The 22,763-nt window shown below is 42.5% G+C and overlaps 2 protein-coding genes and 2 pseudogenes across 3 annotated transcripts in view; 2 read left to right on the top strand and 2 right to left on the bottom strand.

The window, feature by feature from the left end:
- Positions 1-5,120: 5,120 nt before the first annotated feature.
- LOC115032773 lies at positions 5,121-5,655 on the top strand. The gene is made up of 2 exons (XM_029484391.1): positions 5,121-5,244; positions 5,311-5,655. The coding sequence occupies exons 1-2, from the start codon at positions 5,121-5,123 to the stop codon at positions 5,631-5,633; spliced, it is 447 nt and encodes a 148-aa protein (XP_029340251.1). The 3' UTR covers positions 5,634-5,655.
- Sav1 (salvador family WW domain containing protein 1) overlaps positions 5,569-22,763 on the top strand; it is a 22,251-nt gene continuing 5,056 nt past the window's right edge. Inside the window, exons 1-3 of the mRNA XM_021178706.2 lie at positions 5,569-5,897; positions 7,914-8,357; positions 16,242-16,512. Coding sequence (XP_021034365.1) covers positions 5,804-5,897; positions 7,914-8,357; positions 16,242-16,512 — 809 coding nt within the window. The 5' untranslated portion in view covers positions 5,569-5,803. The remainder of the gene's footprint in view (positions 5,898-7,913; positions 8,358-16,241; positions 16,513-22,763) is intronic.
- On the bottom strand, positions 9,921-11,528 carry LOC110306678 (annotated as a pseudogene). Its single transcript, XR_002379306.2, has one exon. The product of XR_002379306.2 is annotated as a serine/threonine-protein phosphatase 2A 55 kDa regulatory subunit B alpha isoform pseudogene (transcript).
- The window catches only part of LOC110307264, a 3,020-nt pseudogene continuing 422 nt past the window's right edge, over positions 20,166-22,763 (bottom strand).

The following is a 22,763-nucleotide window of genomic DNA, read 5'->3' as shown; positions in this document are numbered from 1 at the left end:
GAGATATAGAACCAATAGAAACGTTTTCATGTAGAGCCTATAATAGCAGATCTAAGTAAACTTTATTGAATTCTCAAAAGACATCTTACCATATGCCAAGGAAAGACTATTTCTGGCTAAAGATAAGGCAAAATTTTAGAAGATAAAAGTTTCTCCATCCAGAAAAGCGAAACAGAAAGACCTGTAACAGACAGATGAAGTCAGAGGACAGGAATGGCAGGAGTAAGACTCAGTCTGACTTTCAGAATGTTGGATGAACTCTACATCCAGGCAGTGACAGTATTCTACAGATCAGCCTTAAATTGCTATGATGAAATGCCTGAGGCAGCTAACTCACAAGGGAAAGAAATCTTGTTTGGTTCTGTTTTAGATGTTCAAAGGCAGTAGCTTAATCCTGATGGATGACAGCACACAAGGCAGGAAGGAGTTCACAGTATCTGTCTACTAGCTCTCATCTAGCTAGGATGGAGGGATGGGAGGGGAAAGAAGGAAGGAAGCAGAAGGAATAGAAAATGAGAGGTAGAGAGAGGAGGAGACAAGCATGAAAGTGGGCGGGCCCCACAGTTCTTTTCTAGGGCACATCCCTGATAACCAAAGCTTTACCATCTTCAATTGCACCTTCTAGATCAAATATCCAATCACAGGCCTTTTAGGGACACTCAGAACTACTTTCTGAACCACAGTGCCTTAGGGTTTCCATTTTGGTCACACCATGACCAAGGCAACTTGTAGTGACAATTCTGGAATTTTGGTCCATTATCATCACGGCAGGGCGTTCTCACACACAAACATACACATACATGTTTCAGAGGGTTGTGAGCTGCCATGTGGGTACTGGAACTGAAACCAGGTCCTCTGAAGAGCAACAAATTCCTTATAAACCACTGGGCTATCTTCCCAGCTCATCCATTTAAGTTTTACAGGCCCCTCATAAAAGGATATCAAAAACTAGCATAAAGAATTTGAGTTACTGAAAGCAGAGTAGGGATAAAAGTTTGATTTTCTATAACATTAACATTCTGTTACTTCAGAAATTCTTTATGAAACAATAAAAACTTTGTAATAGAAAGAGACCAATTTCTATACTGATTAGCCTATAGATTTGCCTTTTCATACGTGACACAAAGTGTTGAACTAAAACATTACAAATCTATTAAAATCAAATAGTCAAATTGCTTCATTTTCAGATTAGAAAGACTAGGGAGGCATGAAGTTAGCCCGGGCCACACCTTATTGTCACCTCTAAACAAACCTTTAATGTTCAATTAAAATATCTGCTAATAAGATATAGCTCCCTATCTGCCATCTTTTCTACTGACAGTGCAATTTCAATGGAAAAATATCTCTACTGTGTAATCTAGTGCTAGCATTATCAGCAGCAGTGTCTGGAGAATTATAGCTACAAGTCCTGGATGCTTCCATTGCTATCCCAGAAATCTGGGCATTTTTATAACACAGATGTGAGTTCAAAGCCTCTTGACTCAAAGCCCCATCTATTTACCATGAACTGCGACTGCTGCCTATAGACTGTTGATTCTGGATTGCATCCTCCTTGGTCAAAGAGACAAATTACAGGCCTTCAAGAAAGCACCTAATTAAGGCTTTCTCTCTGCTGTAATTCAAAGAATTGAATGGCTCTGGAAAAACAGCTTCGTAGGGAATGTGGATGGCTTTTAAAGCAAATGTGTAACAAACAGTGTGGACTCGTCTTTAATATGGTACAGCAGGGAAAGGCCCCAGACAGGAGTAGGAACCTCCAGCTCTGACACTGCTTTTGTTTGGTTGAATTGATGACAAGCTCTCAGCACTGCAGGATGACCTGGATGTATGCTCAACGGAGGCTGACTTTGAAATCTTGTTACTCCTGCCTCACCCTCAAGCACTGAGACTGCTTACAGGCTTGCTCACTGTACCTGGCTCCGCTCTTCATCTCAAACTGGTGGGTGGTATAGGATATCTGATCACACCGTGAGCCCCAAGATCATGTTATTTATTGAAAAAACTTGTTTCTAGTTGTGGTATGGCTCAGTCCTTAGCACACACCTTTCATCTCTCTGGCTGGAATACAGACATGCCCTCAGTACACACCTTTAATTCTAAACTGTGAAGCTAAAGTTAGTTTGTAGAAGGAACCACCAATATTTGAAAGTGATATCTGTAATGAGAAGGATCCAGAAGATTAGTATATATTGCTGAAGTTAAGTTTGAGGCCAAGCAGAGCAAAAAGTCAGAAGCCAAGAGAGAAGCCAGATTGAATCAGTCAGCTCAGAGAGGAGTTTGCGACAGAGCAGCTGAGTTGAATCAGCCAGCCAGAGTTCAGTAAGAACAAGAAAGGATGAGCTTATACAGTGGCAAGTCTCAGAGGCTGAAAACATTCTAAGCCTAAATTAGACTGAGGCTAGAAGCTTCCAGAACTAGGCCTAGGTTAGCAGACCGAGGCAGTAAGCCTCTGGAGATGGCAATTACATGAAGCAAATAAAAGTCACACTAAAGCAATTTTAGATGGGTCTAGAAACCCTAAGGGGGGGCGCAGATTCTCAGAAGTAACCTGTCCACGATGGCTTCCTGGTCCTCCGCTTCCAGTAACTCATGTGATGATGAAGCCCCTCCCCGACTGGCCCAGAAACAGGAAGCCAGGTGACCATGGTCTAAGCCTTTACAACTCATAACCCTAAACCAGTCTTTTCTCCTTTACATCGTTTTGTCAGACATCTGGTCACAATCATGAGAAAGGTGACTAGTGTCGTTCTGCCACCGAACAGGAAGGTAATCTAAGACAACATGTAATGTTTTTTTCATGAGTTTAACATAGTTGATTTCAGAATTCCCATCCAGCTACAAAATCCTATGGCTCTTCCTCTCATGAATGTGGAAAGCATACTTCACTCCATTCTCTGGAAAGCCCAGGTCTAAGGAACTATCTTAACAAGATCCCAGCAACCTCACTTCCTGTCCTCTGAGGTCAGCCTTGGGAATTTTAGGGCAACCTCTTTCTCCTTTACCTCCCTTCCTCAAATTCTTCACGGAAAACCCCATGGTCTTTTCTCTTTCGCCCTTGCGTGTTCTCTATCTGCACTACCGACTCTTTAGAGCTAGCATTTGTATCTGAACCACAGCAATACTTCAGTGCCCTTCCTCTCCTCAGACAATGTGCTCTATGAACTCCGTTTGGGTAATGAAGGTTTACACAAGGAGCAACCCTTTGTTCTCTCTTCTTTTTTCTTTTTTATTAGATATTTACATTTCAAATGTTATCCCTTCTCCTGGTTTTCCCTCCAAAAACCCCCTATTCCCTCATTCCTCCCCCTGCTCACCAACCCACCTACACCTGCCTCTTGGCCCTGGCGTTCCCCTACACTGGGGCATAGAACCTTCACAGGACCAAGGGCCTCTCCTCCCATTGATGACTGACTAGGCCATCCTCTGCTACTGAAGAATAAAAAAAAAAAAAAAAAAAAAAAAATACTGACTGCCCTGAGAACATGGGCCCCGGCCCCGCCAGATGGCCTAATTCCCCGGAACTTTTGGGAAAAAAGGTGCCTTGAAGTAAATATCCGCCCCTGACTTCCCCTATTTCTTCTCCGATCCTCCCCCTAGGTTGTGGTTTTTGCCTTTATAAGCCTGCTGGAAAATAGGGTCAGGGTCGAACTCCTCTACCTCTGCGTGGTGTATGAGTCTCGGCCCCAGCATGCTGGCTTGTGTGCCATTAAAGCCTCATGTGTTTGCAGCAAGCTTGACTGTTGTGGCTTTCTGGGCTCGCGATCCTTCTGGGGTCCTTCACTACATATGCAGCTGGAGCCATGAGTCCCACCATGAGTATTCTTTGGTTGATGATTTAGTCCCTGGGAGCTCTGAGAGTACTGGTTATTTCATATTGTTGCTATGGGGCTGCAAACCCCTTCAGCTCCTTGGGTCCTTTCTCTAGCTTTTTTTCTTACTCTTATGCCATAATCAATCTGTCAGCAAACCCTGCTGCAACTCTAAAATGTCTACAGTCACTTAGCGCTTGTCCTGTTGCCTTTATCCATATGCATGCTAGCAGTATTTTTTTTTATCACTTCCCTTATTTTGAAACCCCACTCCCATTCAGTCTACTCTCACACAGCATCCAAAGTGATCAAATTAAATATGTCTCTCCTCTACTCCAAAGGCCTAGGTGGGTAGCCAGTTACCAAGGAACTTCATTTCCCTCTACTCTTCTCTGTTCCAGCTACGTGACCCTCTTCCTATTCCTACAATGAGCCAGAAACATGACCACTTGCAGTGACTTGCGTTTGCTCTTCTGAGGCCTCACTCCAGATAGCAGCATAGCAAGTTAATTCCAGCATTGCTTTCTCACTGGCTTCATTATCTGTCCCCCTTTCCAAGCTGTGGGATCTCTCTTGTTTATGCTTCCTTCAGCGCTCACTGTGTTACATACTATGGTTTACTAGTTTTATTTTTTGTGATCTCTCTTCCTCATAACCGCAGGACCTTTGTTGTTGTCCCAGACTTCTAAAACAGCATCTTGGATGCTGGGTGCTCAATAAAATATTTGTTATAGAATTATAGGGACCTTTAACAAGGAAACATTTCATAAAAGCACAGGAGACAGACAACTGATTAAATGTTTCCTTTGTGCATGGCTTAAAAAAAAAAAGAGAGCAGTTTTGGTGTCTTGTTCTGAGGTTGGTGTTTTGCTTCTGTGTTTTAAGCACACTCTCTTCATTATGAAAGCCTTACTTTGGTCAAGAGGAGTGAGTCCCGATCTTATCCTCCAAGTTATTCTGTGTACCTGAGCGAGTTAAAGAGAACAAAGTAGAATCTGATATATTAGATAGAAAACTCCCAGTTCTGAACTCTGGTGCTCAAAGGCTTCAAGATTCTAAGACTTAACTGCAAGAGAATGCATGTGGTTATTAAATATACATATTAAAATGATGAAATAAATACACTAACGTCAAATTTATCTTTAGGAGCTGTAGAAACTCCATCTTCTTTTTTAATCCGAAAGTGCGGATGGGGGTGTGGTGGGGGGGCACAAAAGGGGGTGGGCTACCAAGGGTTGGGGGAGATAAGAGGACAGAAGAAACGGAGACTCGGTTTTTACAGTAGTCACGCTGTCACCAGAAGAGTCATCTATGTTACTAGGTGTAGCCCTCGCAGTCGTCCGGTCCCGCGTCCCCATCAACCCAGCACACCCGAGGGCTGCCTTCCCTCAGCAACCAGGACACGCGGCTGCGGTTGCTGGCAGCAGGGCGGTCGGCAAGTCCTAGGCGAGAGCCGCTCGCCGCCCAGCGGGCTCCGGACCGCCCGGACTCGAGCTCCCAGCGGCGGGAGCCGGCCCGCGCAGCCGCACTGAGGGCCGCGGTGGTCGCCACACCCGGCCCGTTAGCCGCCCGCCCGCCCGCCGCGAGTCCCCGCATGCAGCCGCGTCCGCGCCCGGCGGGGGAGGGGCGGCCCGTGCGCGTCGGCTTTCCCAGCATTCCCAGCGGCGCGGGGAAAGTTTACCGGACGTAGGCGGTGGCCGCAGCGGTAGCGGCTCCGGGCGGCGGACCATGGCCCTGGTGGGCGGCCGCGGCCCTGTCCCAAGGCGGCCTCGGGCGGCGTCGTTGAGCCGGCTGACTTCCCGGGAGGAGCTGCCCTGCGACTGAGCGGCGGCGGGCGCGCTTAGCGCGGCCAACATGCGGCGGAGCCTGCGGGCGGGCGCGGGCGGCGGAGACCCGAGGCGAAGGCGGCGGCGGCGGCCCGGGAGGCGGCGGCGGGCTGCGGGCTCGCGGCCCTAGCGAGGCTGCTGGGGCGGCGGCGGGAGTCGTCCGCGAGGATGCTGTCCCGCAAGAAAACCAAAAACGAGGTGTCTAAGCCGGCCGAGGTGCAGGGCAAGTACGTGAAGAAGGAGACGTCGCCCCTGCTGCGGAGTGAGTGTCGTGGGCGGTGGCGGGTGGGGACCCGGCGCAGCCTCGGGTGGTGCTGGAAGACCGACTCTGGGAAATGCATGGCTGTCCCTGGTGTTGGGGAAAAAGTGCTTCGACCCAGGCACCTCTCTGCTGGGTACGTCCTGGCCCGGCGTTTGCGACCATCGCGGGCGTCACTCGTCGAGACACACACACACACACACACACACACACACACACACACACACACACACTCACACACTCTCTCTCTCTCTCGAGAGTGGATTCCTTAGTCCTGCAGCGGGACACAAACTTGTCAGGCAAAGAACCTGATACTTGATACTTGTAGCCACTACCAGCGCCCTAAGTAACACACACACACACACACACACACACACACACACACACACACACACACGGAGACAGAGAAGAGAGAGAGAGAGAGAGAGAGAGAGAGAGAGAGAGAGAGAGAGAGAGAGAATGGAGATTCCTTAGTCCTGCAGCGGGACACAGACTTGTGAGGCAAAGAACCTGATACTTGTAGCCACTACCCAGAGTCTCAGAGTCTTTTCATTTCCCAGAGTAGACAAGCCATTAACGTATTTGGATTAGGCTTTGCTCCTAAAATTTAAATAATAATAATAATAATAATAATAATAATAATAATAATAATTTAAAAAAGCAAAGTATTCAGAATAATTTCAGCCATACCAGGCAAGTTCCTAACTTTATCCCTCTTTCCGGCATATGTTCTGTCCCCTCCCGTACGTAGCTTTTCTTCTCCGTTTAAAATATTTGAATTTTTAACTTGAACGCCTTGATTCTCCTTTTTTAAAATTCTTGGGTAGTCAGCTAATCCTTTGGTTCCCATTCTAGGAGCTGGACCCCTTGTGTAAGTTTCCTTCTTGGAAACTGGAAGTAACCGTGTGACTTAAATTAAGCATTACCTCATGTTGTAATTGGGAAAGCTGCTCACAGGGGTTCCTAGTATTTGCCCAGGATCCCGCAGAAAGGGGTGGAGAGCATATTTTTCCATTGTGACCATGTGTCAAGCCTTACAGGTTCTGTTAGTAGTTGGAGTGCTAGACAACACAGTTGTCAGTAACTGAAACCATTTTTAAGAGCTTGTTTTTCTGTTTTTTAGGTGATAGCTTATTTTTTGCTGCAAATAAAGTTTATTAAGCATCATTTGAAGTCATGCCACTTGTTGAGTCTTTTAGTGAATGATTCCATACAGAATTTGTGCCATCGACAGTTAATTATTCCAATATTAAGTTATTGTAGTGTTAACTTCTGACACCCTTAGTGACATTGATTTAATGAATTCAGAAAATGTGCTCTATATCCAGGTTTCATATTTTAAAGGTAGTTGCTTTCTAAGAACATGAAAGCTGTTTGCACATTCTGATTTCAGCAGCCAGGACCTTGGTTTGGGTTATCTGCTTTTAAAGGAGCTATAATTCTTCCCAGGCTTTTTCAGTAGATCCAGGGTTTGTGTGCATCTTTGGAAGTAGATGATTTTATTTTTCAGTTTCTACACTGAAAGGTCTTGCTTTCTAGTTGTGATAATTGTGCTTAGAACTGGGTAATTCCTGGTAGAAAGACAAAAAAAAATTAATAAAAAATCTTTTACAGGAAATCTGACTTTGCGTATTTTTTATTTTAATGAAACTGTGTTTGTGAAGAAAGATTCTTGGTGGTACTTAAATCAAGTGAAAACACCAAACTGTCCTCATACATGATGCTGGTAAAGGAATGGTTTGTCAGATTACTTTCAGCTTAGTGACATTGTATCATGTATGGCCATATGCAGCATCCATTCGTTTGTCGCTGAGTTTACACCTGCAGATTAGAGCAGATTATAAATGTATGTGCTTGGGAAAATAATCTTCATTTAAAGTTCTAGTATTGTCTTAAACTTTAAAATTTGTTTTCTTATGCCCTTTTGTTTGATATTTTGATCTCAGGATAGTAGACATAAATAACTTTAGACGAGTGTACTGACTTAATGAAATGGTGATTATATTTGTTTTATTGTAGATCTCATGCCTTCATTTATTCGGCACGGTCCAACAATTCCCAGACGGACTGATCTCTGTCTTCCAGATTCAAGTGCAAGTGCTTTCTCAGCTTCTGGAGATGGTATAGTTTCAAGAAACCAGAGTTTTCTGAGAACTGCAATTCAAAGGACGCCTCATGAAGTAATGAGAAGAGAAAGCCACAGATTGTCTGCCCCTTCTTACCTTGTCAGGAGCCTAGCAGATGTCCCTCGAGAGTGTGGCTCATCACAGTCATTTTTGACAGAAGTTAGTTTTGCTGGTGAGAATGGAGACTCTGGCTCCCGCTTCTTGTACTCAGATCACTTTTTTGATGGTCAGAGAAGGCGGCCACTTGGAGATCGCGCACAAGAGGACTACAGATATTATGAATACAACCATGATCTCTTCCAAAGACTGCCACAGAGTCAGGGGAGGCACACTTCAGGTAACTTCATATAATAAACAGCACACTGGTTTATTCATACTGATATTTTAATTTAAAAGGTGACCTGAGGATTTTCTTGGAAAGCAAAAAAAGCAAAACAAAACCAAATATACTCTAAGAGGGAGTTTTCCATTTTGCACTTCTTGCTTCCTCCTGCTTGCTAGTAGTTTTTAACTTAAAATGAAGAACAGAATTCTTGTGTCTGTCCTCTATGTTATATTTTTGGCTTTTTGTAGGCAATTACTATTCCCTGGGTTGGTTAAAAAGACTGAGCATATGCTAACTTTGTGTGAGACACGCCTTTTTTTGTAACAGGCAGGAAACCCCGGCCCTTCCTTTCCCCTTGACCTGGAAGTGCTCCTCCGAGGTGGGGGTTAAGGAATGGTGCAGCTCCACTTAATTTCTAAAATGGCCATTACTGTAGATGAACTGGTAGAAGCTAAAAAGAGAACTTTTATCCTGTTTAGTAACTGTTAGGCTTTAAATTTGGCAGGGTAAAGATAAATGTGTGAGGTTGGTTTGCTTTTTAGTGGCCACAGCTTCTAATAAACTGACTTAACAGTTTGGAACATAACTGTATCAGCCATGAAGTTTGCTTTTATTAAATATTAATTATATGTTTAGCCTTTTCTTGATCCTCTTGGGATACCTTATTTAGTGAGACAAAACCAGCATACACTTAATAGTCCTGGAACAACTAATGGTTATACTTTGTAGTCCTCACTGTTGAGGGAGCAGAGAAAGACCACTGTAACTGGACTACTTAAGGAATGCACACTCCAAGGAGCAGAGAAAGTTTGAAGTAGGCTTTGAGCTTGGACTGGACATTAACAAGGCAGAAGAAAGACATTTGAGGTTGAAAATTGGGAATACCCACTGCAAACCGAAGGGGTGGCTTAAATTTAAGAGACTATATTCCTACGTAGTTTAAGAAATACGATAGTAAGGTGAAATGGAGATTCATGGTCCAACAGAAGGTTTAGACTTGAAATAAGCCATTGCATAGCTCAAGGTCAATGCCTGGAGAGATGGCACTGTGCTTAAGAGCACTGGCTGTTGTTTCAGAGGACTGGGTTCACTTCCTAGCATTTATGTGGAGGCTCACAACCTATAACTCCAGTTCAAGGGAATTCGATGCCCACTTCTGGCTTCTGTAGGCACTAGGCATGCAATGTGTGGGCACTGTGCTCAAGTACTAAAAGAGCATCGGATCCTCTGAAGTGGAGTTGTAAGCACTCGTAAGCTGCCATATGGGAACAGAACCCATGTCCTCTGCAAGACCAGCAAGTGTTCTTCTTTTTTTTTTTTTTTTAGAATGAGCTGTATTTAATTTAAAAAAGAGGGGAGGGTTGTACCCCACAAATGATACAGTAACGAGGATACACAAATTCCATACCATGACTGAAGTGTTCACTGTGTTTGATGTCGTCACAATGGAAGGCATAAAAAATGGAGTACATCAATGCTGACACAGTCCAGTCCAGTCCCCCAGGCAAGATGGTGCAAGAAGTCATTAAATCAAAAGTGCCCTTCCCTTCCCTAAATGGCTAGCAGACACGAAAAACAGCCTGGGATGCAGCCACACAGCTTTCTCCATGAGGCTATCAAATGTGTTGTTGAATGGCACACTGTCAAACACTGGAAAGGGGCGCCACAGTGGACCGCTCTCTTATAGGTATGAATGCTAGATTCAACTATCTCCCTAAGCAGGATGTGGCTCCTCTGCAGAGAAAGCCAGCCTAATTCACTTTGTCTTGAAATATATACAGATTGTTTGTAGTCGCTACAGCAATGATGTTTTCCTTGGGATGCCAGGCTGTATGAAGGATTTTCTTGTTGAAGTCTAGGCTGTCAACACTTATTTCATCTTTCTTTCGCTTGCTGCTTGCACAGACTCTGCGTGGCTTCCAAACTGTGTGAGACTTATTGTTCTCTCGTGATGTTTCTAGAGTTATATCCCGCTTTGTGTTCCTGTCAAACATTCTGAAGAAATGATTGTAGGGTCCAGTCATGACAACACTGTCAGACCCATTCCACCAACATTCAAATCTGTCAAATATGCAGTCGTTTCCATACAGTGAGCAAAGTTTACTTCTGAGGTATTCAGGTACCTGCTATGTCTCCACGGGCCTGTTTTCCATATTCAAGTCCCAAATTTTGACCAACAAATAGTTTCTAGTCATCATATAATGACCACTATGGCTGAATTTTACATCAGAAATAGAGGAGATTATTTTTTAAAAAAAATTGACGTGTTGCTGGGATCTTCAGGTTCTTCAAACAGTTTAGAATGCCTGTCACAAAGCGCAGATGCCCTCATGTCACATAACCAATGGTCCCTTTACTGCTGCTGTATACACAAACGTGTGACAGCTGTTGGGGTGAAATTCTGCAGCTGTGAGCACCTCCGTGAGATCTTCCACATTGCCAGGCTTGATATCCACAATATTAAATTTCCAGATGCCAGAGATTAATTAACAAATCATCTGCTGATAAGTAGGTTTCATGATCACTATTGATAGAAATTGAGTTGATGTGATAAGTGTGGGTGTTGGCAAATATTCTCTGTGGACTGGCTTCCACCATTAGATCCATGGGCCTAAATACGGGCACCCGAAGCGTAGTGACTGTAGTAGGATCTCTATATCTTCCATCTTCCTCTTTCAAGTTATAGCCTTCTGGTCTCTTTTGTCTCTTTAACTGATTTTCCATAATTTTATTGTTTTATCGTTGGTAGACAATAAAAACTGGGCAGCATTTTTCTGGGGTAACCATCTAATTTTGTTGATCTTCTCTTCTATTTCTAAGCTTTTCAAGTAGTCAAATTCTGGCTCGTGGCTCTGGAAGGTGCTGTAAACATTGTATTCTCCTCTGCTGTGAGACTGGATTTTGTTCTCACTGGGTGTTGTGAGGATTAATTCATTCGTGTTTCTAAAGCACTTTGAGATCCTCAGGTCAAAGGCGCTCCTGCTCTTGTTGAAAGATGACAGCTCTCCCACCTTTATCTCCTGTGGCTAGTAATTCTCCAGAATGATTAAACTCTACTGTAGAAATTATATCTGCTTCTGCTACGTCATCATCTACTGCTCCTTTCACCTGAGAATAAAACCTCTGAATATCATTCCCTCCTCCAGCTCCTGCCATGTCGCGCTGCAAATGGTGACCCTGTCAGGCTCGTCGGGGTCTCCCTGACCCCGGGGCTCAGCCCCCACACCTGGGGATGGGGGGGATTGAGGGCATGGATGGAGGCGGGTAGCCCCAGCAAGTGTTCTTAACCTCTGAGCCATCTCTCCAGCCCCCAGTGGTTACCATTTTAATAAAGCAAGTTAATGAAGATGTGCTTCAGGATTTAGAAGGGACAGAGGAAAGTGGGACATCCAAATTCATAGAACTAGGTTCCTAATAGGGGTGGAGAGAGAAGGGAGAAGGTGTCAGCTGTGATGAACATAGCACCTTAGACAAAGGACATGCTTAATAAGGTAAATGACTGAGTGAGTCAGTTCATCTGGAGACTGATGACACAGTCCCTTAGCTGAAGGAGAGCAGAAACAATAGCTGTGTTTATTATTTTTATAGATACGTGGTCCTCAACCCTCTAGTGCTGTGAGCCTTTCATACAGTACCTTGTGTGCTGACCCCTGGCCATAACATTATTTTCATTACTACTTCGTAACTATAATTTTGCTTCTGTTAAGAATGATAATATAAATATCTGTGTTTTCTGATGGTCTTAGGCAACCCCTGTGAAAAGGTTATTCGACCACCAAAGTCATAACCCACAGGTTAAGAACTGCGGGTGTAGCTAATTTATTCAGTTCTTTGCCCTTACTTTCACTTTTCACTGACAGCTCAAATAGATTGAATATCCCAACTCCAGAAATCTGATCTGTGAAACACTCCAAAATCCAAATTTTTTGAGCATGTCCATGACATCACATCAAGGCAGTTTTTCAAACCTTGTATATGCATATGCATGTGTGTATATGTTTTAAGATACAGTCTCACTGTATAGTTAAGGGTAGTCTGCAATTCACTGTGTGGCCCAGACTAGTTTCAGATTTGCAATGATTCTCCTGCCTCTGTCTTCCTAGTGCTGGGATTATTGTAATAGTTCATAGTTCATTGTCAGAATGGCAGCTATACTGAAAATACTATATGAAATTATCTTCAGGCTGTTTTTATAAGAGAAATGTAAAACATACATGAATTTGATGTTCAGATTTGGTGTGTTTGCCAGTAAATTACACACACATCAATTTCAAAATCCAAAGCACCGTGGTCATAAGCATCTGCATAAGGGATACTCAACCTGTAATTCTTTTCGTCCTTAACTTCCCATTCTTAAATATGAAGAAATGAAATACAAGACTGAAATTTGCTTTAGAGTTCCGATTTGTAAAATAAAATTGAGGAAATACTGTAAGTTTCTACTAGTGTCTTCTATGTAGAGCAGTAGGACGTAGTTTTTATTATAAAGGCAGACTTTAGAACATCATCCCAGTCACATTTAGAAAGAGCGCACAAGGTCTGGGGAGATCCCTCAGTCAGTAGAGTATCAGCTGAGCAAGCATGAGGGCCTGAGTTCAGATCCCTGGAACCTTGCCAGGAATGGTACCGTGCTTCTGCTGTGAGGCAGAGATAGATGGATCAATTTCTGAAGCTCCTTGGCTAGCCAGCCTCGCTCAATTGATGAGCTTTATATTCATTGAGAGACATTGTCCCAAAAAGTGTTCAGAGAGCAAATGATTTTGAAAAGGTGCCTGGTCTAAGCCGTAGGCCTCTTTGGACCTCTACAAGCATATGTGTTAAGATGCTATTCGTGGTGTCTTGTGTCTTTACTCCCAGAACTCTGGAGGCAGAGGCAGGCAGATTTCTGTGAGTTTGAGATATGAGATGAGCCTGGACTGCATAGTTCTGGCCGATCTAGGGAAACAAAATCATTTCTATCATTATCTCGTTCCTTCTGTAAATCATCAGTTTCATTGATTTTTGTTGTATTCTTATATTTCATCATTTTATGAAAATAAGAATAAATACATGTATGTGTACATACGGTTTTTCCTCATCTCTGTTGATTTTCTTTTGTATGCTACTCTAAACTCAATGACATAGCAGACATTTGAGTTTATGTGAATAGGATGTCAGAAGCAATTCAGCTGGTTGTTTCCTTTTTGTGTGTGTTTGTTTTATTAGACATTTTCTTTATTTACGTTTTACATTTTAAATGTTATCCCCTTTCCTAGTTTTTCCTTCGAAAACCTCTATCCATTCTCCCCTCCCCATGCTCACCAACCCACCTACTCCTGCTTCCAGTCCCTGGCATTCCCCTATTCTGGAACATAGAACCTTCACAGGACCAAGGGCCTCTTCTTCCAATGATGACCAACTAGGTCATCCTCTGCTGCATATGCAGCTGGAGCCTCAATTCCCTCCATGTGTTTTCCTTGATTGATGGTTTAGTCCCAGGGAGCTCTGGGGTTACTGGTTAGTTCATATTGTTGCTCCTCCTAGGGGCCTGCAAACCCCTTCAGCTCCTTGGGTACTTTCTCTAGCTTCTTCACTGGGGACCCTGTGCTCCATCCAATGGATGACTGTGAGCATACACTTCCGTATTAGTCAGGCACTGGCAGAGCCTCTCAGGAGACAGCTATATCAGGCTCCTGTCAGCAAGATCATGTTGGCATCTGCAATAGTGTCTGGGTTTGGTGGTTGTTTATGGGGTCGATCCCCAGGTGGGACAGTTTCCAGATGGTCAGTCCTTCAGTCTCTGCTCCCAACTTTGTCTCTGTAACTCCTTCCATGGGTATTTTGTTCCCCCTTCTAAGGATTGAAGTATCCACACTTTGGTCTTCATGTGTTTTGCAAATTGTATCTTGGGTATTCTGAGCTTCTGGGCTAATACCCACTTATTAGTAAGTGCATATCATGTGTGTTCTTTTGTGATTGGGTTACCTCACTCAGGATGATATCCTCCAGATCCATCCATTTGCCTAAGAATTTCATGAATTCATTGTTTTTAATAGCTGAGTAGTACTCCATTGTGTAAATGTACCACATTTTCTGTATCCATTCCTCTGTTGAACATAGTGGAGCATGTGTCCTTATTACAAGTTGGAGCATCTTCCGGGTATATGCCCAGGAGAGGTATTGCCGGATCTTCCGGTAGAACTATGTCCAATTATTTCCTGAGGGACCGCCAGACTGACTTCCAGAGTGGTTGTACCCAGCTCGCTTTTTCTAACTGGAGGCCTCTCGTTCATGTTTCAGTTATGTCAGTGTTTCACCAGGGCAGTCAGAGCTACTTCTTTAGATGCACATAGTTTAGAGAGCACTCCCAAAGCTGTTAGCAAGAGAGTTTAATTTTAGCTGGAGGCCTCAGTTCCTCATCAGATGCACTATTTATGACATTAGAACAGCTGGCTTTCCCCCGAGTAATTCAGGGGAAGCACGTGAGCTTGCTAAGGACAGAGCTGCATGGCCTTTCGTATCTTACTACCAGAAATCACACATCATCCTTTCTGTCATAAATTATTGCTCACAGACAGGTGAATACCAGGAAGTCTGGAATGGTGGAGCACGGGACTATTTTAAGTATAATTATATACAGGAAGCATGTTACCTGCACTTTTTTCGCTCCTTGTTTGGGGTGGGGTGGGGTGGGGTTTGAGACAGGGTCTCTCTCTAGCTCAGGCTGGCTTAGAACTCACTAGCTAGCCTAGGATAGCTTCTAATTTGTGGCATTCTTTCTTCCACAGTCTCTCAAGTGCTGGGATTACAGGCGAGAGTTGCCCTGCCTGCCTGGCTTTCTCTCTTACTCTTACTCAGGGTGGAAAGTAGTGAGCATCTTTATGTGTACAGCTCCCTAGTCCAGAATTCTGCTCTGCTCTGCTCTGCTCTGCTCTGCTCTGCTCTGCTCTGCTCTGCTCTGCTCTGCTCTGCTCTGCTCTGCATCCAATAGCATAATCACCTACAATGTCAAGATTGGTTTCTTGCTAGCCTTTCTATAAGACTATGCTGTAGTAACTAGCTTTTTGCATTTACCATTTGTATGTTGTATATTAAGTGAATACTGTTTTTAAACCACCTGCCAATAACCTGTATTTGTTTATAAATTTACCATTTCCTCCTTTAAAATGTCATAGTTTGAGTAGAAGCGTTTGCCTTGATCGTAATGTTTCTTCTGAATTACTTTTTGTCATTGCTGTTTGCATAGATACTGAAATGACCGATAGAAAACACTGCTCTTCTCAGAAGCAGGGGATTCTGACATTTCAGTCAGTTTAGGATTGTCAGTGTAATTTCAAGCGAGTTGAAAATGAAAGTTATTTCTTAAAGTTAAACATGTTGCTTAGCCAAATATATTAAATATATAGTATATATTTTAAAATGTATACTTCAGATAGTTGGAAACGTGGCTTTTTGATTTTTAGAGCCATTATAAGTGTTGTTATTCATTAACTTTATTTCTGCTTGTGGTCAGCATGTGGCTATTTGGTGTATATTTTTGCATGTTGACTATATAACCTGCCTTGATAATATTACTTAATTCTAGGACACAGCTAGATTTTTTTTAAAAAGTTATAAATTGGGAGTGGTTTTACAAGTTTACTTTTTGTTTTGTTTTGTTTTAGATGAAATGTCAAATCTTAAATCTTGACTGAGATTTTTTTTCTTTCTTCACTTTTTCTTTAGCAGTATAAATATTTAAGTGTTTCTGTGCCTCAGTGATAGAAAATTCAAACAAGCTAAAACTCATATTTGTTTCAAATTTTAGCTCTTCCTTTCTGCTTTAATAGTAGTGTGATTTTGTGGCCGTTTTACACTGACACAGTAATGAGATCTAACAGGTATTCAAGTACTTGCTCCATTTCCTTTTCTCCATAGGTATTGGGAGAGTCACGGCTACATCTTTAGGGAATTTAACTAACCATGGATCTGAAGATTTACCCCTTCCTCCTGGCTGGTCTGTGGACTGGACAATGAGAGGGAGAAAATACTACATAGATCATAACACAAACACCACTCACTGGAGTCATCCTCTTGAACGAGAAGGACTTCCTCCTGGCTGGGAACGAGTGGAGTCATCAGAATTTGGAACCTATTACGTGGATCACACCAATAAAAGGGCTCAGTACAGGCACCCCTGTGCTCCGAGGTAAAGGAGTGGCTTCATTTCCAGCTATCTGTTTTGAGAGTATCCTGTGTTAGATTTTGATCTCACATTTTTTGAAGGTGATAAGCATCTTGAAGCTTGAGATTTTAAAGTGATTTCTCAAAATTTATATTTATCCTAAATCTGTTTTAACAATTAATAATTTTAATAAGTTTTAAAGTATCTTCTCTTTGAGCAACTTGAAACAAATGTATCTTTGTGATCAGATTCCAATTAGAAGAGATGTCAGAATGTTTTTGTAGCTAGTCAGAAGTTGAGGCTAATACAACACCTGTCTCTTCATTTTAAATTCCCATGTCAGGCCCACCTCCTATTAAGTCAGAGTATACTTTGAAATTTTGACATTATCTTACTGTTTTTATTCAACTTCAGGCATGATTTTTTTGTTGTTTCTTGCTGAGGTAAAAGTTGGAATGCAACAAAGCATGGTAGCTTTTTAATAAATAAGCCAGTAATTCTTTGGGCTGTTTTGTTTTGAATGATATTTAAGTCTTATGCTATCTATTTAATAATGTAGTCAGTTGTCATATGTGGCTGTTGAGCACTTGAAACTTGATTAACCAATTGCGATTGCTGTAAGTATAAATAGACACTGTACTTCAAGTAAATATAAAACCCTATTAGCTTAATAGTAGAAAAGCATTTACTTATAATGTTTAAGGTGCAAGAACTGAGGACAAGGGGTCAGATGTTATACGCACACTGATAGACACTGCCTGGGGTCGTCTGGTCTAATCCAGTTTGTTGGTTCTGGCAGGTAGTGGTATATTTCTTAGAATCATTAAAATCATGAGAATACATTTTGGAGTTACCACCTACAAAGATGGCATTATTGGTGTATTGCTATAAACATTTTACATTTTTATATTTAGTGATTCAACCTTGAAACTTTTTCCAATGGTTACATTTAATGGCACTTAGTCAGCTTCTATTGAATGGCTTCATGGAGATGTAAGGCCATGGTTATGGTTTGCTGTCTTATAGTCGTGGTCTTTACAAACAGATCTGAGAGGTAACTTTATCTCACTCACCCTTGTATTATTGTAGAGTTTTGATGATTTACAAGGCATTTTTCCAAATGATTGTTTCTCTCAGCGGCTCTGTACATGTTAGGCAGGAGAGACTCAGCACCCTCTAGTTCACTTAGTAATATAAATAGCTGTTTGATTATATGGTATAGTCTTTACACAGAACGTACGACTTATATTTGTTCATTCAATTTTGGGATTGCTAAGAGTTTATTTGTTCCTTACATAAGGAGGTTTAGAGAAGTAAAGACAATTCTACCCACATTTCATACAAATTGTAGATGGCTAAATTGAATTTAAAACATAGGCTGGCATGGTCAAGCAGACTTTTAATCATAGAACTTGAGAAACTGAGACAGGTAGAGGAACTCTGTGAGTTCAAGGCCAGCCTGGTCTACATAGACTCTTAGATAGAACTTGTCTCAAAACTACAACAAAACAAAAGCAAAAAACACAGGCATATTTGACCCCAGAGCATATGATATCAATTACTATGTCATTTTTGAACCCACTTATTAAAAACTGTTGAAAATTTAGTGCAATTTTTATGTTATCTTTAAATTGCTGGGGTTGGAGAGATGCATTGCTCAGTCATCAAGAACATTTGCTGCTTTTTCAGAGGACCTGAGTTTAGACGTTTTCCTAATTTGGCATAGGAGTCTTCCTGCACTACATAACCTAACCTAGCACCTCCATCAGTGTCTTACAGTGACCTGTAACTCCACCTCCAGGGGGTCAGATACCCTCTCCAGGCCTCATGGGTGTATCCATGCACATGCACACATACACAGAGAGAAAGACAAAGAGGCAGACAGAGACAGAGATGTACACACAGATAATCTTAAACTGAACTGTTTGTTAACCATGGTATAATCTAGACCTTATTTTAATGCTGGTTAAGAGAGCAGTGACCTATTTTTGTTTTTAATATTTATATGTCTTTTATGTTTAGAGGCAGGCTCAGTTTAATTTTGTCTGAAATAGCTGAGTTTGGTTTCCCAGAATTCACTTGAGCCTGCAGGTGTTGAGCACTTTGCATAACACCCTCTCCAAGCATCTCACAGTGTAAGTAAGTCCCCCTCCCTGCTCAGCTTACACAGGCTGTTAGAGCTAATTGATACTTGATCCTTTGTAATTCTCTCTGATTTAAAATAGGCTCTAGTCAACTCCCAGTTGTTTTCCTAACCTGGGATAGTGCAGGGTCCTGCTGTGCTGCATATCCCAACCTCACCTTCCAGTCAACAGGAGGAAGAAAAACATCATTTTGGTTTTTTTTTTTTTTTTTAAGAAAAGCTATAGCCCTTTCCAATATATATATTAGCAAATTACAAGTTTTTTGCAGAAATCTGTGCTTCTAATTTAAGCTTTGCATAGTTAAAGTTACAACTAAGGCCCAACTTTCTATCACCATTGAAACTGTCTTTTAAAAGAATGTATACCAGCCAGAAAAGCATGTCTTAAAATACAGAAGTGATTAACTTGGGTTTGTTGTTAGTTGCTTGTCTTTCTTTCTTTCTCTCTATTTCTTTCTTTCTTTCTTTCTTTCTTTCTTTCTTTCTTTCTTTCTTCCTTCCTTCCTTCCTTCCTTCCTTGTTTTGTTTTGTTTTGTTTTGTTTTGTTTTGTTTTGTTTTGTTTTTCGAGACAGGGTTTCTCTGTGTAGCCCTGGCTGTCCTGGAACTTACTTTGTAGACCAGGCTGGCCTCGAACTCAGAAATCTGCCTGCCTCTGCCTGCCGAGTGCTGGGATCAAAGGCGTGTGTCACTACGCCCAGCTCTTTCTTTTTTAAATAGATTTTGAATTTTGTTGAAATTTTTACATGAACAAGAAATTGGAAAAACAGTCACATCACAGAACAAATTGTCGAGACTTTGACATGTAAGCCAAACCAATTTTGTAGGGAAGATTTCAAAAAGGTTGTGAAAGTTACAACAACCTAAAAACCCAGGAAGCCTGCTTCTAGGAATGTAAAACATACAGCCATAGCTTATTTTCATACAGAAAAACCAGTGACTCCAGGACAAAGACACTCTGTACACCCGTGATGTCCAATAGTATTTATGAAAAGAACAATAGAAAGCCTGAGTGTATAGACAATAGTGACTTCTTTAATGATTTGATTTCTGAATTCAAATGGCAACAAACTACTTACAGATGAAACAGTTACACTAATTTTGTTTTGAAAAATGTAGATCTAGAGCCAATCATACCTTGCTAGAATCATTTTCAAGCCCTTGTCTATTTCCACTGTTGCTTCTAAATATCTGATAAAATTCTTGGATGTCATTATTGTAACCATAATTACCAGAATAGTTACCACTTTGTTGAGACTGCTGCTGGTCTATGGATTAGGAACCCCTTTCTGTTGGTTGTTGGCCTCATGACACTTGGAATTAGGCAGGTTCTACCCATCTGCTCTTTTCTTGTCTCCTACATCACCCCCCCAATTGCCTTGAGTTCCAAAGGACCATGGCCTCCCTAGTATTCTGCAAGACCCCCCTCTGCCGCTCCTTGAGACTCTCAGTGGTCCCAGATATGCCCCATCTGTGAGTTGCCAGCTCTGCCTCTTAGAGGTAGTGGTCTCTGCTCTCTTGGTGGTGGTAAATACCTCATCCTCTCCCTTCTCTTCCTCTCACTGCATAGCCATCAGCATAGACTCCACGATACTTGTGATAATCACAACCATGGCAGTCACTATAATACCTCGTAATTATAATCTGAGTAATCTGGAGGGTAGCCATATCCACCTCTCCCTCCACCATGGCCTCTCATTTGGGGAGGAGGGTGATCGTAATCTTCATATGCAGTGCTTCTGGAAGCCTGTTGAGCAGCTTGGCACTCTTTTCTTGTCTAGTGGCTTAGCTAAGACAATTTCAGTTTCTTCTCCATCTGTTTCTTTTCCATTCATCTCATCCATAGCCTTAATAGCAGCTTTTCTGTCTCCAAAATGAACAAAAGCATAATCTTTCGACTTCTTTACTTGCTCTAGTTTTCTAAACTCAAAAAATGACTTTTCCAATATTTCCTCTGTCACTGTAGTAGCCAAGTTTCTTAAAAATAAAACTTTTATCCTAACCATGCTTTCTGGATTTGGCTCTTCCACAGGGTCAGCCCGTTCAACTGTGTCTTAATTAGGGTTTCAGTTGTGTGAAGAGACATCATGACCATGACAACTCTCATAAAAAAAGAAAACATTTAATGGGGGCTGGCTTACAGTCCAGACATTTAGTCTATTACTGTCATGGCGAGAAGCTTGGTGTTGTACAGGCAGGCACGGTGCTGGAGAGGTAGCTGGGAATTCTAATCTGGATAGGCAAGCAGTTGGAAAAGAGACAATGGCCTGGCTTGAGCATCTGAAACTTTAAAGCCCACCCCCAGTGATAGACTTTCTCCAAGCCCACACCTCCTAATAGTGTCACTCCCTGGTGAGCAAACATTCACATCTGTGAGTCACGGGGGCCATCCCTGTTCAAGCACCACCACTGTAAGTACACTTCCCACACTTGACTTTTCCACCATCAGCCAGCATCTGGCACGTGCTGCTGACTTGTGATCTTCCTTTTCAAGAACGCAGAACTAGTGCCCTCACTCCTCTTGTTGTCATTGATTAATGGTAGAGAATAGCGTCCACCAAACCCTCAGGTAAACCCGAGTCCAGAGTGTTGTAATGGATCGAATAAAGTCTGTTGTTTGCCACAGAAATACACATGCCAGGACAGATTTCATAGACCTTACACAGCTTATTTACCTGCTTCCTAGGCAGCTTCCTTCCCACAGGCGATGATAGATGCATAGCCTTGGTTCTGACCGGAGACTGGCTCCACCATGAGACAAAGATCCCAGATAGGACCAGCCTTCTTGCAAAGGGGCACCAATGCATCCTCATACAAGTCTCATGGGATTTTTACCCAAGAAGATCTCTGTTTCAGTTCCAGGTCCCACAGCTGAATACACACTGTCTGGTGGAAGACCGTACTTCCTCTGTCCCAGGGTTATATCCAGAATATAGCCTGTCCTCCCAAGCACTCTTGCACCTTTTCCTGCTCTCTGCTTGTAGATCTTCACCACTCTACTTTTGTTTTTCTTTTTTAATTTATCTTATGTATGTGAGCACACTTCAGACACTTCAGAAGAGAGCTTCAGATCCCATTAGATGGTTGTGAGCCACCATGTGGTTGCTGGGAATTGAACTCAGGACCTCTGAAAGAGCAGTTGGTGCTCTTAACCTCTAAGCCATCTCTCCAGCCCTCCACTTTGTATAAAGTGGTGGAGGAAGCCTTTTGCTTTGTACTTACACCACAGATGATCTTTTCCCCCTGAATACAAGATAGTTCATGAGCTACCTTGTGTTTCCTTGAACTGGTGTAGTACAGACAGCTCCTTCTTTATTAAATTCCTAGATCATCAATTGCTCTTTAATCAAGATCAGCATACACTGCCAACGCTGTCTAAAACATGTCATCAGGTCTTTCTGCTGTGTTCTGTGGTAGGTTTGCCTCTATTGTCTTGTATTGTTCTGTGTGATTAACACTGGAAGTGTCCATTGGTTGCTCTTCTTTTAACTGTATTACCTTAGTAGCCACTGTATTTGCTAGCTCAGGTGCTGTTGGAAACCTAAGTGTCATGACTTGTAGTAGTGATTTTTTTTCCTTCATATCTTAGCTTGATATGCAGGATGGGGATGGGACGGGAAGTATCCCCCATATTTTGGCACTTCAGTCCCTCGTCTCCAATTCCCATAAGTTTACTCCTGGCTCAGGTAACCCTGGGATTGACAGCCAGCCCTCGGCCTACCCCACCCACTCAATTGTAACCTCGTTATCAACACATCCCACTTACGTGGGCAAGCGGGATTGCCTACTGAGGGAGAAGTGCTGAGATCAGGGGAACACAGAGAGCAACAAAGGCAGAGGTGGGGTGTGGGGGGACCTTTGGGCTAAAGGACTGGACACCACAGGGACTGAGGAATAAGCAAGGGAGAGGGGGTTCCAAAGTGGGACTCAGGCCCAGGGCTTGAGGCAGGCCAGAGTGGGGGCTGCCATTTTCCCTACTCCACCGTTACTTGGGTGTTTACCACTAGTAGCATATCAGCTTCCCCTACCCCCCACCCCAAAAAAGTATTGTGGTTTTCTTACACTATTGGGCTTCTATGTAACATTTAAGAAAGGATATCAGAGGTTATAAATTTTGATTCTTTGATTAGAAGT

This window comes from Mus caroli, chromosome 12 (assembly GCF_900094665.2).
Source record: "Mus caroli chromosome 12, CAROLI_EIJ_v1.1, whole genome shotgun sequence".
NCBI lineage: Eukaryota > Metazoa > Chordata > Mammalia > Rodentia > Muridae > Mus > Mus caroli.
Note: the sequence above shows the minus strand (reverse complement) of the source record. Positions and strands in the feature narration are given on the sequence as shown.

Excerpts from the sequence above, each read along its gene's own strand:
- LOC115032773 (XM_029484391.1), top strand. The coding sequence starts at position 5,121 with ATGTTACTAGGTGTAGCCCTCGCAGTCGTCCGGTCCCGCGTCCCCATC. Across the intron at positions 5,245-5,310 it reads TGCTGGCAGCAGGGCGGTCG|CGGCGGGAGCCGGCCCGCGC; the intron begins GCAAGTCCTAGG and ends TCGAGCTCCCAG.